Source organism: Vidua chalybeata, chromosome 2 (genome assembly GCF_026979565.1).
Source record: "Vidua chalybeata isolate OUT-0048 chromosome 2, bVidCha1 merged haplotype, whole genome shotgun sequence".
NCBI classification, from domain to species: Eukaryota; Metazoa; Chordata; class Aves; order Passeriformes; family Viduidae; genus Vidua; species Vidua chalybeata.
In genome coordinates, this window is record NC_071531.1 from 75,015,072 (window position 1) to 75,029,881 (window position 14,810).

The 14,810-nt window shown below is 40.9% G+C and overlaps 1 protein-coding gene across 1 annotated transcript in view; it reads right to left on the reverse strand.

The window, feature by feature from the left end:
- The window catches only part of GUCY2F (guanylate cyclase 2F, retinal), a 38,428-nt gene that overhangs the window by 568 nt on the left and 23,050 nt on the right, over window positions 1–14,810 (reverse strand). The window contains exons 15-17 of the mRNA XM_053934765.1: window positions 11,176–11,274; window positions 9,753–9,847; window positions 8,633–8,718 (exon numbers count right to left, since the gene is read on the reverse strand). Coding sequence (XP_053790740.1) covers window positions 8,633–8,718; window positions 9,753–9,847; window positions 11,176–11,274 — 280 coding nt within the window. The remainder of the gene's footprint in view (window positions 1–8,632; window positions 8,719–9,752; window positions 9,848–11,175; window positions 11,275–14,810) is intronic.

A 14,810-nucleotide genomic window follows, 5' to 3' on the forward strand; every position in this document is an offset into this window, starting at 1 on the left:
ATAGTTAATAGTTGTAGATATACATAAATGTATGGTTTAAACTGTACACACCATCATTGTGTGCAATGAACATGCAATTACTTTAGAATAGAAATATATGTTAAAAACCAACTACATGAAGCAGGTATCCTGTAGAAATAATAGAAAGGGTAATGTTTTTGAACTAAAACAGGATAGATTTAGACTAGATATAACAAAGAAATTTTATGTCGAGGATGCTCATTGCAAGGGGGATTGGACTAAATGACCTTAAAAGATCCCTTCCGACCCAAGCTATCCTATGATAATATGGTGTTATCTGCTGGTCAGCTGCACCTTGCTAGCCAATGGTTTGGCCAGCAAGCTGCATTTATTTGGGTATTTCTTGAACAAGAAAGAGTGTCAAGGGATCTCCTGTCACTAAGTTGAGTTCATAGGATGAGGGGTCATAATGCAAGGAGAGTCAAATCCTTGAGGAACAAAAAACAAAACAAAAAAAAAAAAACCCAAACAACAACAACAACAAAAAAAAGGAGAGAAAATAACTTGAAAAATTGAGCCTCAGTACTTTTAGGTAATCCCAGGCCGGTGCTTTTGTCCATGTAGGATACACCACCTGAATTCTTACACAGCTAGAAGTCAGCAGAGAGCAGTACAGATTGTACTAAAATTCACATACAATGGGTCCCTCCACAAATACAGCCACTACCAATCACATGGGTGAAATCTCACCCCTGAGAACTCCACAAGGAATTCTGATTGATTTGCATGGGGTCTAAGTCTCATCTACAAACTGAGACCTATCCATGAATCCTAGGTCAATGACCTCTCTGTGACATAGTTCTCTGTTATGTTTTGAAGTTAAAGAGAGAAATCCCTTTCTCCTTTTCAGAAGTATTGTAAGATGCTGTGGATGTTGTCCAGCAGCATTTGCTGCCATGGTTTATCCTACATAGTCTTCAGCTGTTGTTTAATCTACCAGTCTTACACAAGTGTCTGTGATAGCAATGGTGCTGTGGGCTGAATCCCACTTGCATGCGTGGGTTAAAAGGTCCATGTTAAGTTCACAGACCCTACCAGAGGACAAAAGAGAAGGGCCACTAATGATATAACCCAGAGGTTTATTTTCAGGTAACCGGAGGTATGCTCTAGTGTTCCTCATGCTTTGCTGAGTGTTTTTATCAAGATCCAGTCAGAACCATCACTTCTCTTTGAAATCAAGAATACATCAAGGATGGCAGAGTCCACAGGACTTTAACCTTTCAAGGTTAAAGAATTGACTCTTGAGCAGGAGAAGCAGAGTCTTGACCTTCCTCTAGACTCCAGGCCAGATGAATACTCCAAAATACATAATTACTCCAAGATGGGGATCCCTATTGTACTGCAGCAAGAACCCTCTGGGACTGTTAGCATTTTAGGGTCCCAGACGAAAAGGACCAGAAACTGGGTGAATGGACTATAGATCACCACATCTGAGATCCTTGTATAGTGTTTATTGCCACCAAGGAAAAACAAGGTTGTTGGTAGCATAGTCCCTTTCATCAGAAGCATCTAAGATAGATTAGGTAGAAACATCACTAAACCACCAAGCAGGCATGTGGGAATAAGTGGCTGTTGAGGACTTAATTGACTCCATTGAAAGCTTACTGCACACAAGAATGATTGAACTAGGACCATTGAAAAGACCTAACTATGAATGTCGTAATGATTTTTCTGCTATTTCCAATGGATTAAGCCAAGTTGCCTAATGAGGACATTCTGTTCTCCATAATATATACTGCTGATCATCCTGCTTCAGTGTGGAAGTCTGTGTCTGTGGGTTTTAGATGTACTAAATACTTATATACCACTATATGTGCAGGTTTTGTCAAGCAGGGCTAATCCAAATGTGAGATCCTCTTTGTCTCTGGCCTTGGAGGGTTAGCTGGTACTCTTAGATGTAAATCAGCAGGGTGGTCTTCTGTGCCTCAGAACTTGTATTTAGCAGTGGGTGTTCACATATGGTAGTGCTTATGCAGGTCTCTTCAGATTGTGTCCCATATTCAAATAATTTTGTTTATTTTATTTTTTTAATGAGGATTTTCTGCCCTCAGGTCCTTGATAGGGAGAACTTCAGACAAAATTTAAGTATCGCTTAAGAGAGACAAAGCAGCCTGGTAACACACCCTGAATATTTAAAAGATGTATTTGGGAAGAAGGAACACAGCCAACAGTTACCTGCTGGGTTTTATCCTTGTGAGAAAATTGGATGTAGCTTTAGTCTTCATAGCAATCTATCAGCCAGATCTGGTGTGTCTTAGGCGTTTGTAACTAGATTTTGCCTGTATCTAGGTACTCTGAGCTTTCATCCACCCCTCCTTTGTTAGAGGAGTGGAAATGAAATGCACATTAGTCCAGAGGAGTTGAGCAGAAGCATTACTGCTGTTTTTAGAGATATTATCCAAAATCCCAGCTCATACATCATTTTCAGGGGACATCACACTTGTGCAAGTGTGGTTGTGCATGCTTCTATGCCAGCCTTGCTCTGATAACACCTACTTGATCAGGTCATGCTGTCATATTCCACATGACTTCCAAATTCCACCCACACCTTAAATCCATTATCTCTTGTACCCATCAGTACCATAATGATGAATATCAAAGCTGCATCCTGTTATTGTCATGAGGTATGGGATTACACTAGGCAGGAGATGTACATTACACAAAAGCAACAGTAGGCAATTTGGATTTTTCCAGGCTTGAACTCCAGTTTTATGTCTGTATTTATCATGTACTGGGCTCTTCCTGGCCAGAACATCATGAACATCAACATAGAGTGGATTGATAGTACACTGCAGAAAAACGTAGTAATACTCAATGTCTTTCAGGAATTAATAGGATACTAGGTATAAATTCACTAGGAAATCACCCAACAAGGCTCTACAGCTTTGCTGCTGTTCCAAGCACCTCTTGAATGAGACATGTTAGAATAATAACACATATTTAAAAAAAATAAAAAGGAGAAAAGTAGAAGGAAAGGGGGAAGAAAAGACACTAAAACCGGTAAAATGCACACAAATAACACACAAGCAGACACTAAACAGCAGAGCTACATGGGGACTGTCCTACAACTACTACCTCAGATCTAGGTTCTTTTGCCAAGGAGTTTTTCAGCTTTCCTCCTTTTGAACTCTGCAATTTCTTCTGGGAGTAACCCATGAGCTCTATACCTGCAGTGAACAGGTAGGCCATTAGAGAAAGAACCAGTTCGGTTTCAACTGAAATAAAGAACAGACTGTAATGGAGACTAAAGAAAAGGTAAGTGTCTTCTGGTGAGAGAAAGGAAAACAAATATGGGTCCTGGCTCTGGCTTTATTAATTCTCCTCTTGTACCACTCAACTTACTGCAAAGGATGAGGTCAGCTAATTAAATTTTAAGTGTCCAGAGGGCTCTTGGCACTCTTAGACACTTCTGCCAGGACAAAATGAATGACTTTGTTGATTGAACAGTATAAACTATATCTTTATCAAGGCTGTTTCCAGAATCAATTAAAGATGAATCCTGGGAGAATGATTCCATTATTACACTGATCTTTGACCACATTCATTAAAGGGAGGAATAGAACAAAACAGCAGTGAAGATCTTGCATTTTGTTAGTTTAGTTCCTGCTTCAGTGCCTTTTGCTCTTCCAGGGATGTTGCTTTTAGAAGCTCTCAGCTCACTAAGCTGTGAGCACATTTCCTGGTGGAAATCCTATTTAACAGTCCCTAGAGAAAGCCAGTTGTCTCTGAATGCTGAACACAAATTTAACAGCCTTTCCTGAGGGAGAGTAGAGTCAAGTTTCAGGTCTTTGGCTAGTTCTGCTCTACAAATAGAAATGCCTATACAAGTTGTCCTCCCATGCCTTATCTAAATTCTTATTTCTGGGAACATGTTTCTTCTTAGAAATATTGATTCCTCTTTATAAACCTCCTGAAGAGTGATGGTGCCTTTAGGGCTGGGTCCCAAGGACAGGGAAGCCAGGAGGATATAATCCTGATGGGTTCAATGAGGAATGACTTCTTCTGGGAATCTACAACTCAAGAGGGATTTAGCTCCCTGATATTTTTTTTTTTTTTTTATCTGCAATAGAGATGTCTCCATGTAAGCCAAATATCTTGGGCTCTATTCTGAGATAGTGGAGGGAAGCTGGTGCTGCTGGGCCACAGCAGGAGTTTATCCCAAAGAAGAAGAAGATCAACACCAAGAAATGTCTGTTTCTTTGCACTGACTCTTCAAAGACATGCAAGGTGACCAGATCAGATGGAGGTAAAAAACTTTTAATAAGATTAAATCCTGCCTGTTGGAGGGAGAAAAGGAATCTTTGTGTCTAGACCCTTTATGGAAGTAGTAACAAAATTCAGCCACACATGGGTGAGCATCAGGGGTTTGGTTTTTGAGTCCAGCCAGCAGGACTTCACGCACAGGGCGGTGGAGAAGGTTGCTGCCTGTGTCTGCACAACAGTGCAGCAGGTTGTGACCCACAGAAGGTAAAGGCCTGACCAGGGTATTTGATGATCAAGCACAGTATTAGACTGCCTGAGGTCCACCTCCAGACACTGCTCACACAAGTATCAATTAAATGTTTGGCAGTGACTTGACTTTCAACCACTGTACAGCAGAAAAAGAAAGATCCAGTGTAAACAGGACCTGCTCATCTCCTGAACTCACAAATGTCTGAGCAACTGGTGAGGTCTGATTCTGCATTATCCATCCCAGCCTTGGGCAAAACCCCTCTTTTTGGAGACAGCTGTTATTTTACCAAGGTCCTCTCTTCCCATCATCTTGTTTGCAAAACCAGCAGAAGAAAATCCATTAAGTTCTGACTTTACTTCCTTTCTGAACACTGAATTTAGGGTTTCTTGCTATTAGCACAAATTCTGTAATATTCCAGTCAACTCTCCCAGAAACTTCAGCTTGCTCAGGAAGAGCTTGTTTAAATATAAAGCTGGTGCAATCACATCACAAGTCAAACAGTCTTGTTGAAAGGGAGATGAGTCACCAACGTTCATTCCCTTTCTCATCCTCCATCAGATTTCAGAAAAAAGTCTTCTTTCTCATTGTCATTATGCCACAGCCATGATCAGAATACTTCTTTGCCTTCATTTTGCTGTTGTGTTAGGTGGTCAGAAATAGCTTGAAAAGAAGGGATTGAGTGTGAAGCAAAATACATCTGTCCTGACATTGCATGGTCAAGCCTATGAGACAGAGGATGCTTTGATTTCCTTGAATAGCTCTTGTTAAATGATATATAAAATTTATTTAGGAAATATTTTTATGTGTTGTATAATTCCAGCTATGGGAAGACAACAAGAGTTTTTCACTGCTGTTTGGTCCACAAGTTCTTTTAATTTTGATTTAAAAGTGGATTTGACAGACTTCAGATAGGAGCCCAAGTAGAAATGCTTTCAGTTTTCTCCTCAGAAAGACACATCAGCAGCAACAGCAACACTAGAGACTCTCTACAGTTCCATCCTACAAGGGTGCTCCAACACAGACAAAGCAATGACAGCCTTGTACAGGGTAGAAGAAAAATAATTTTGTCCTACTGAGTGTCTTTTTCCTAGCTCATAAAAAGGTGTTTATCACTTGGGGTTGGGAGATGGATTCTTTGAGCATCCTTCACTGTTTCTCACCCATTTATCTTCAAACAAGGATCTCAGTGCTTCCTCCAGGGCTGATCCTCATGAGAGGATGAGAGGGCCCCAAGACTCTCACCTATTCCTGGATGCATCTTCAGTGTTCAGTGATGTTGCACATCAGGTTGCACTTATCACTGTGAGTGGTAGTGGGATAGAAGACCTATCAACCCTTCTGGACTTAAGACTTAATGAATTCATACAAGGTAAGGGATTTGGGTTTATGTCAAAAAATCAAAAACTTTCATATGCTCTTTACCTAGGCACTGGGTTAATGGTTAAAAGCCTTTGAGAGGATTGACAATATGTATCTTTGTTGAATTGTATTAATTTTTCCCCCCAGTTAACTTTCCATAAATAGTTTTAAGGGAAAGTTTCTGAATAAAACTACCTGCTGGGATAGAGGACTTCTGATGCTTTCAAACACTGTATTCAGTATCAAAGAAAAGAATTTCTGAACCAGGATGGTAAATGTTGGAAAATTCAGAAGACCAAGAATGTCACTTATCTCCTTGGAATGGCAAATGAAAATCAGCCTGGCTCTCGGTTTTCTTCTGGTTTGGGTTTTTTGTTTGTTTGTTTGTTTGGTTGGTTGGTTGGGGTTTTTTTCTTTCTGAATTTCATTAGCCATTGAATTTTTCCTAGTGTTAGATATGTTTTCAGTGCTTTGCAAAATGCATCTGAGATTTAGACCAGGTCAGGCTTGCATCTGGTAGTTTTGTATAACCTCTTATCCTTTCTGCTTTTTTGGACAAGATGACTGCTCCACTGGAGTTGAAAAGATGCTGCCTGTTCCAAAGCATCACAGGATGCCAACTTCAAATATCCCATGCTTATATACTTACAACTTTGTGCTTTTTCCTTGTCTCATAATTCAACCCCCCAGATAGTCACCTGGTGTATCCTCAAAGAAATTTCACAACCTTCCTTTAAACCTATCTGACTGAAATCTCAAAAGAATGTCTATCCTACAGGTAGACTGCTGCTTGACTGCTTGGCACACTTGGTTTTGCTGTCTCTTAATTTTGTTACACCTTCTCTATGTCCAGTCTGCCATTATTTCCCGTGGCAGTACCAGGTGTATGTATAGAAATCTGACTTGAAGCAAAGGAAGGTGTAGAGAGCCTATAGAACTGTCCTGCACTGTACCATGTCATGCAAAGTTAACCCAAAATTCCCATGAAAACCAGGTAAAACTGAGATTTGATCAGACCAAGAAAAAAGGACTTATCCTTTGAATAGGAACTTCAAAGACTTCCATCCATAGGATCTGACCCTTAAATCTATGGCCGACAGGTTTTCAATTCCATAGCATGGATATAAGACCAAGCACAATGTAGTTACCTTCACTTAGTAGGAAACACCTCTCAGCATGGCCGCCACAACGGCCCACCTGTAGATGTTTAGGCTTCCCAAGTCACAATATAAAGCAAGAGATAAAAACAAGTGCTCATAGACCTCATGGTAAGGGCATACCCAAGAGAAGATAAGTTGCCTTAGGACAGAGTGAAAAAAATGAGTAGAAGAGGAATTTATTCAGTATTTCCTTCTTCAGCTCAAAAGCCTACAAATAAGGAAATCCCTATGGAATTATACGAGGCAGTGACTTGAAACCACCATATTGGCCAGCTAGAGAGAAACAACTTTCTGCTTCTTGATTTTGTGCCAAAATATGAATCATCAAGATAAGGTTGGAAAGCAGGACATAATGTCTAATATCTATCTGGTAACAGCACAGCCTATGCCTGAGGCAGTTCTCCAAATATTTGCTCTGCTTCAACATCCAGTTGCTTTTTTCTGTAACTTGACGTTTGGCCTTTAGGGTATAAGTTTCATTTTGCCCCCTCACTAGGACAAATACGGTTTTGTGTAACTTTACTTTTTTCCTCTGATTACTGTCAAGATCACTCAACCGCTGTGTGACCTGTGGGGATGGAGATACTGCAAAAGAAGAAGGAAGATTTGGGCCTTGGGACAAGAGTAGATCACCTCTGTCTCTGCAGTGTTAAAGGTGGACTCTTCAGAGATTACACATGGATGTGCAAGATCCTCTGATCCTGAGTATGTGGGGAAATGGGGAATTTTTTTTATTTACTAAGAGTGAGTGGGGCCACATGTAGAACGATATTGATCAGAAGTCAGAGCTACATTAAAACAGACCATGTTTGCTGTCAGACACCGATCTCTGAAGTAGTTACTTTAGGACCTCAACAAAACAGGCAACAACATCTTGCAAGGGTCAATTGAATCAGACCCTTAGCAAGTATTTCTCTTTATTGTCTATAAAGGGAGTCAAGGTTGACTGCTTTTAAAGTGGGTGACCACGCTGTTCTTGTCAAACAAATCTGATTCCTGGTTTTTATGTCCTGACCACAACATCCTTTCCAGGCATACAGCAGGTGACATCTGAACAGGGAGTACTTTGTTTGCAAAGTCAGGCATTACAAAGCTACAAAATGACTTAATGAAGGCAGCATCATTAAATCTTTGATTGCATAACAGTGCCATACATTTGTAACACAAAGCTTTCTCATTCTTCTGTTAGAATGAAAGGGAAGAAATGTGTTTATATGTTAATGAGGCTGATGTTTTCAGCAGGAATTTGATGGAAGGGGAGAAAAATCTTGTGTCTCCCATACACTGATGACACCAGAGACCTGAAAGTGTCCCTACCTGTTTTTCTCATATATGCACACAGAGCAGGAAGGAGATTCGGGGAGGAACCCTCAAGTTCTTTCTCAAGTTCAGTCTCCAAGTGATTATAGGGGAGAAGCAGGAAGTTTCCATGTCACTTCTTGGGAACTGTGAATAAGGAGAGGTGCTGAAAGAATCACATCCCTTCTGAGTCCCTGTACTATGCCTGAACATGTAAGTCAGGGAAGGAACAGGATATAGATTTTGCAAACAGATAACATGGACAGACAGATATTCAGCCTGTGAACTCCAAAAGAGATGTTTTAATCAATGTCTTGGACAGTGATGAAGTCATACTCACCCTGGCTTTATTTCAGGAGGTTTAGGTAAGGGCTTCTGGAAGCCTTTTTTCCCAACCAGCCAATATGTTTCTTCTACTCCTTTACCCTAAAATAAAACCAAAAATCCAAATAAAAAGCAGCTTTCTGACTGCCCTCTGCTTGATATGTAATTTTTCTCTCTTGGTTTCTCTGGCTTCATACATATCCAGAGACAGACCATGCCTGGAAATCTTGGGCTGTCCTTCAGAATAGCTCAGGGATCATTTGAGTTTGACTTTCCTGAAAGAGGATCTTCATTATCCTTGTTCCAACTGTCATTTACAAATTACCCTCATTGATCTGGGTCATTGAAACTACACAGCTGAACAGAAATTGGAAACTACAAGATCACTAATCATCTTATTTGTCAGCACTAGCATTATTAATTGAGAGACTTTACAACTCATTCTGAACTGAGTATCAGAATAATAACTTCCTCTCCCACCATTGATGGTTTAGCTTGTAAGGTGTGATGCATCTGATGAACCTATTTGAGAGTCAATCACCCTTAACTGAAGAAGGGGAGGAAAACCAACAATCATCTTCACATAAAGTAGACCCTGAAAGTACTTCAGGCTAATAAATTCCTGAAAGGCCAATTTATCCCCACTATGTAAAGGTTTCTTTCCATTGACTAGACCTGGAATATTTACCCCATATCTCCACTTGCAGACATATGAACTTGGATGATTCCACTTGTCATGCAAAATTGTTGAGGGACCTGAGGCCATATTGGGACATTTTATTCTAGGCATTTAAGGCAAGCAAAGCTCCTACTTCTGTCCATTGACTATGTAAAGGTAGAAATGATGTTTGAATTATTTAGTACTGTCTTGTTTGGACATTGAAAAGTAGCAGCTTCTGTCAAGAGTGGACTAAATAAACTACTATATAAATACTTATATTCAGCATATACAGCTGATTGCTTGATCCCACAGTCCTTCAATAACTACTTAATGTATTGAAACAAATGAAAGGGAAAATTCTGGAAGGATTCAGCTGAAGATTGGTATATGAAGGCCAAAAAAGATATTAATATGAAAATTCCTCAAGCAAGATGACTCCCCTGTGAAGTGCTTCACACAGCCCTGGCCTTCTTACCCTCAGTTCTGTTTTTCCCCTGGGTATGATTTCATAGCCTTCATTCAGATTCCGAAGTGTATCCACTGTACTTTGGCTGACATGAATTCTGTAAGCTGGGAACAGAGAGCAAAGCAGCTGGATCATTGCACTGCACACAGGCTGTGAATTTCACACTGCTTCATCCTAACAAGGAAAAGGGCTCCAAAGCAGGAGTGTTCCAATTCAGGTGTGTGGCTGGTGTCGCTGTGTGGTGTTCCTCTATGTAGAGTTTAATGCTGACTGATGGGTTCTTCCAGGCAGGGCTTTAAAGAGTGGAGGGGGAGAGGAGATATACTCTGAGGGCTTCCTGGAGAAGGATACCAAACACATTCAGTGTAGAAGTCCATCTGTTCATAAAGATGGCAACTGGTTTTCCAGTAACACTGTCAGCTAGATTTCTGTTTTATCTATTGCCATAGTATAACTAGGGAATAAGAAAGAAATGAAAAATAGCCAACTGTCCTGCTCCAGACACCAAACATAATTTGAAAGCTGTGATGAAGAGCAAAGAGATGGAGTTTGCAAGGGAACATAAAGAAAATGTGGCTATGCATGTAGATATGTCTGGATTTTTAGTAATTTATCCCACCCAGAGCTGCCATTTAATCTATGAACAAAAAGGGCAAAGGTGGAGAACTTTATTGCATTCCCATCTTCCCCAGATTGTTTTACAGCCACTGCTGGAACTCACTGAAATTTTTTATTGTTCTGCTTATGTGAACAAGCCAGGAAATATTTCTAAAACATTTCCCCCAAAATAGTTTTTTTTTTGGTTGTTTTTTTTTTTTGTTTGTTTGGTTTTTTTTTGAGCTTTTATTTCAATTTTGTCAATCACATTGCCTTCCCCTTTGAAGGATGGGGTATGAGCTGATTAATTTTTTTTCCATAATAATAAGAAAGAAAAACATCAGTTTGAATATGTAGAGGAAGATCATACAGCTATGAGCTACATTTTGTGAGAGATTAACCTACAATTTTCCTATTTATCTATATGCATTTCCATTAATGTGGAACAATGTTCTTGCACCTGCAGTGCTCCTGCTGTCTCCAGTCTCAGTGGGACTTTCTATGACCAAGGGTATGATGGAAGCAGTGCCCACCTGTCCTTCAACCCTTGCTTTGTACTGGTTATGGAAGGTAAATGCATTATTTTACTGTGCAAGAACCCTCTGAATTGAGGGTTCTTAGCACTGACTGAAAGCAAGATCCAAACTGTATTGGAGGAAAAGTAGGACAAGATTCATGCTGATTTTGGTTGATGGGATTCGAGTCACAGAACTGCAGCTGGAAGGCAGGGTCCTAAAGGCCAACCTACAATGGCAAAACTGGTGCCCTCTCCTTCAGGCTGCTTTGAATTCTATCATTTGACTTTCCCCTTTCTTTGACCGACCCAAATACTCACGCAGGCCTGTGGACTCCATTCTTGATGCCGTGTTCACCGTGTCTCCAAAGAGGCAGTACCGTGGCATGGTCAGCCCCACCACGCCTGCCACACAAGGCCCTGAAAAACACGTCAGCAGCGTTACCTGGATGGCCCTGCATAAATCTAGTGGTTCACTGACAAACAAATCTCATCTTTTCCTCTGACACTCAAAAAACCTATTGGGAATACAGGAGAAGGTTTCCTAAAGATCTCATTGGCCTTGGTGCTTGCTACAATCAGTTGAAAGTTAAGCATTGCTCTGGATTTCATGCTGGTGTTTCATGTCTGAGAAAGGTCCTGTGTGGCAGGCCTTCAGTTCACCATCATCTGGGAGAAATTTGTTCAGAGTTCATGGAAACTCAAGGACAATCATAATCTCATTTTAAAAAGGTCTTTTTCCATGTGAGAAAACTAAAGTTCAGATCCTGTGACATGCCCTGTAATCCGCTGAAACAGGATTAAAAATCAGCCTTGGGAGTCCAGAGGTGCTGGCAGCACTCTGGACCACCCTGTGTCCCCTCCTTGGAAAGGAAGAGAGTGTTAGATGGCCTGTCTAGCCAAAACCTCTTTTTTCCCTCTTTCTCATTCTTTATACAAGATCTATTCACTTCCTAAGTAGCTTCCAAAGATCATTGCCAAGTTGTCAGGGAGAGATATGTGTGCAGGATCCCATGATCATGCACAGACTGGGAGATAAAATGCGTGGAAGCCAAACAGCACAAACAATTTTTATCCGGGGCATTTGGCTTACTGAATGTTTAGACTGCACTCTGAAAGAGGAGAAGCTAAATTTCATTGCCTACAATAGAAAATATCGGGCCTGCAAAATAAGTGCAAAAATAAAAATAAAAAGCAATGTGATAAGGTGTGGGGCTTCCTGCAGACAAAAGACAGGACTCTCCGTATTTTCCATCAGAGGCATTTATAAGATATGCCTTTTCAGGCTTTGCCTGCCTTTTCAATGTCATGATCCTTCTGAGTGAATATTTAGTACAACTGATATCTCGGAAATCTTTCCCCATGCAAGATTACAAGAGATGTGAACGTTGTACATCACCAACAGTACCTAAAATTATGCTATAGATTAGAGTTTTCATAATATAAAAAGATTATAGGTTAAAATGTTGTGTTTAAAACAGTAATAATATAAATAGTAGCAATTGTGGCCTAATTTAGAAGTGATCAGTTACTTAGTTTAGTACAATGCAATTTTATGCTGATTTTAGTGTTATTTTAAAAAATTGATCTTTCATGTAGTTTTCAGATCTATCTTAAGGACAATGAAACTCCATTGCTGAAAGCTATGGGGAACTTCACAAGAACCTCTCTTGCTGTGACCTCTGAAAAGTTGTTGCTGCCCAAAGTTGCCGGATTTTAAAACGCTTCATGAGGATGCAAACTCGGAGGTAAGACAGGTATTAACTCCTGCCTGATGAATCACTGCTTGATAAAAGATTTTTTTAAAAAAGAGTGAGGAAGAATGGTTCATACAAAAAATATTACAAGGACTTGAGCAGCATGGATCAAACTGGATAAAACACAGCAGGCAGAGACTGCTGGAGATCATGAAAACCTGATTTAAGGGGATTTCTTTTCAACTCTTGTCAGTGTACCTCAGACAAAACACTGCTCCTCAGAATCTCTTACAAGTTAATTCCCATCCTTATCAGTACTCTATACGTTGTTTCAAGCTTTTCAGGAGAGGAACTATATCCACTAGAGGAATTTTAATTCAGGTTTTCATCTATACGCACTTCTATACGCAACTGTAAAGGCACTGTTGATAGTCTTGGCCAAGGACCTTATGGTTCCCTAACTGGTCTTTATTGTGTGCATGCTAATGTGACATATAACCAAATACAAGGTCTTTTTGGTGACCTCTTCTTCATGCTTCAGTAAAAGGTTTCCCTGAGAAAACCCTATCTCACAAAAAACCGCCTCTCTTCTTTTTGTGGTGATAATATAACAGCAACAGTCCCAAATCTCACTAAGAAACAAAGCTCCTTCTGTAATATGTGATTTGGACAGGACAAAAACATGTGGCTCATGTTGAAAAAACAGCCCTCACTGAGAAGGATTTGTGCTCCATTGGTTAGAGCATGGTGCTAAGAACATCAGGGTCATGGGGTCGATCCCTGTATGGGCCACTCACTTGGGAGTTGGACTCCATGATCCTTGTGGATCCCTTGCAACTCAGAGTATGCTATGATTCTGTCATTCCATTTTAAGAAGCACAAATAAAGGCAGATGAGCTTCTACTGTGGTCAGTGGAAACCAAGTCAACGTGATCAACTGAGCCATATGGCCTTTTCCACTCCTGCACATGAACAGCTTTACAGGGTTAATTTATATGTCCTCAAAATGAGTGTAGACTCCCTGAAAGTCCTGGAAACAACTCCATGTGGGTACCTGAATTCAAGTTCCCTATTTAGTTGGTGCAATCACTCAGCCATTTCTACATAGGAGTAGCAAGATTTTTAGGGTGAGGTGTTACCTTTCTAGAATACTGCTTTTAAGCCTGTCCCATTGCAGAAGGCTCTCAGCTCAAAACCAACCCTACCATATAAGCATTCCCAAAATTACACATTCCCTGCGTTGAAAGCATCTAAGACTTAATTTGCTCACTGCCTTCACCTCCTGTGCGTGTTCCCCCTTTTCCAAACAGCTTCAGCAGAAGGCTAAGAAAAACTTGCAATGGTAAATCTCCCACAGTTACAAGTTTCAGAGGAAACCAGACACCCTGTGATGAGGACATTATGGCCTAGTTGTTTAATTACACAGGTCCATATGTTTGCTTTGAAGTGTCTCTTTGCCAGGGCTTGCAAGGGTCAGTTAACGAGAGGCTCTGGCTAAGACTCTGCAAAGATCATCAGCAGTGCTGCAGAGTTTAAGAGTCAAGATCAAAGTGCAGGGCTGACTGCCAGAGAGCCTGACTGATACACAAATCATCTTCAGCCTCTGTGGAAAAGCTTATCTTCTCACCACTGCTCTCGCTGACTGTCCTGCTCCAGCCCAGGCATGGATAGTGGGGAAACAGCTGAGTCAGCCGAGTTATCTGGGATCTGCAGTGAAGTCAGGAGAGACAGCCAAGATTCCAGGATGTGTTTAAAGCAGGGGAAAAAATGCAGACCAAGCACTGGTCTTCTTGTCCTCTTTGCCTTACCCATGCGTTGCCACAAGCAGACATGGGCATGGGCCATCAGAAGTTCCCAGAGGTGCAGCTTTCCCTCGCAGTTGAAAAGACATGGGCAGCCTATGCCCAAAATGCATTTACTGCTTTTTCTAAGAGGCATCATGAGCTCTTCTTGGCACCAGTTTCCAGAAAGCAGCTAAAGTACATGACTGGGGGGTCACACCCTTACTCCATCCCTTCCAGTACAGTGAAAGTGTCAGCCAAGTTCTCCTCTCCCCCAAGAGCTTCCCCAAGGCTTTCATGATGCTGATCATTCCCTCTTCATGCATCTTTTCTCAGGAGAAATGGGGTCTAGGGTTAATCAAACTCAGCTGTTAGCTCTGTGACTCAGAGAGCTGGTTTGCTTTGGAACATGTGTTTGTGGCTGCTCCCATGACAGTATGACACTGCCAGATCTGTGCAAAACAAGATCTGCAGAGTC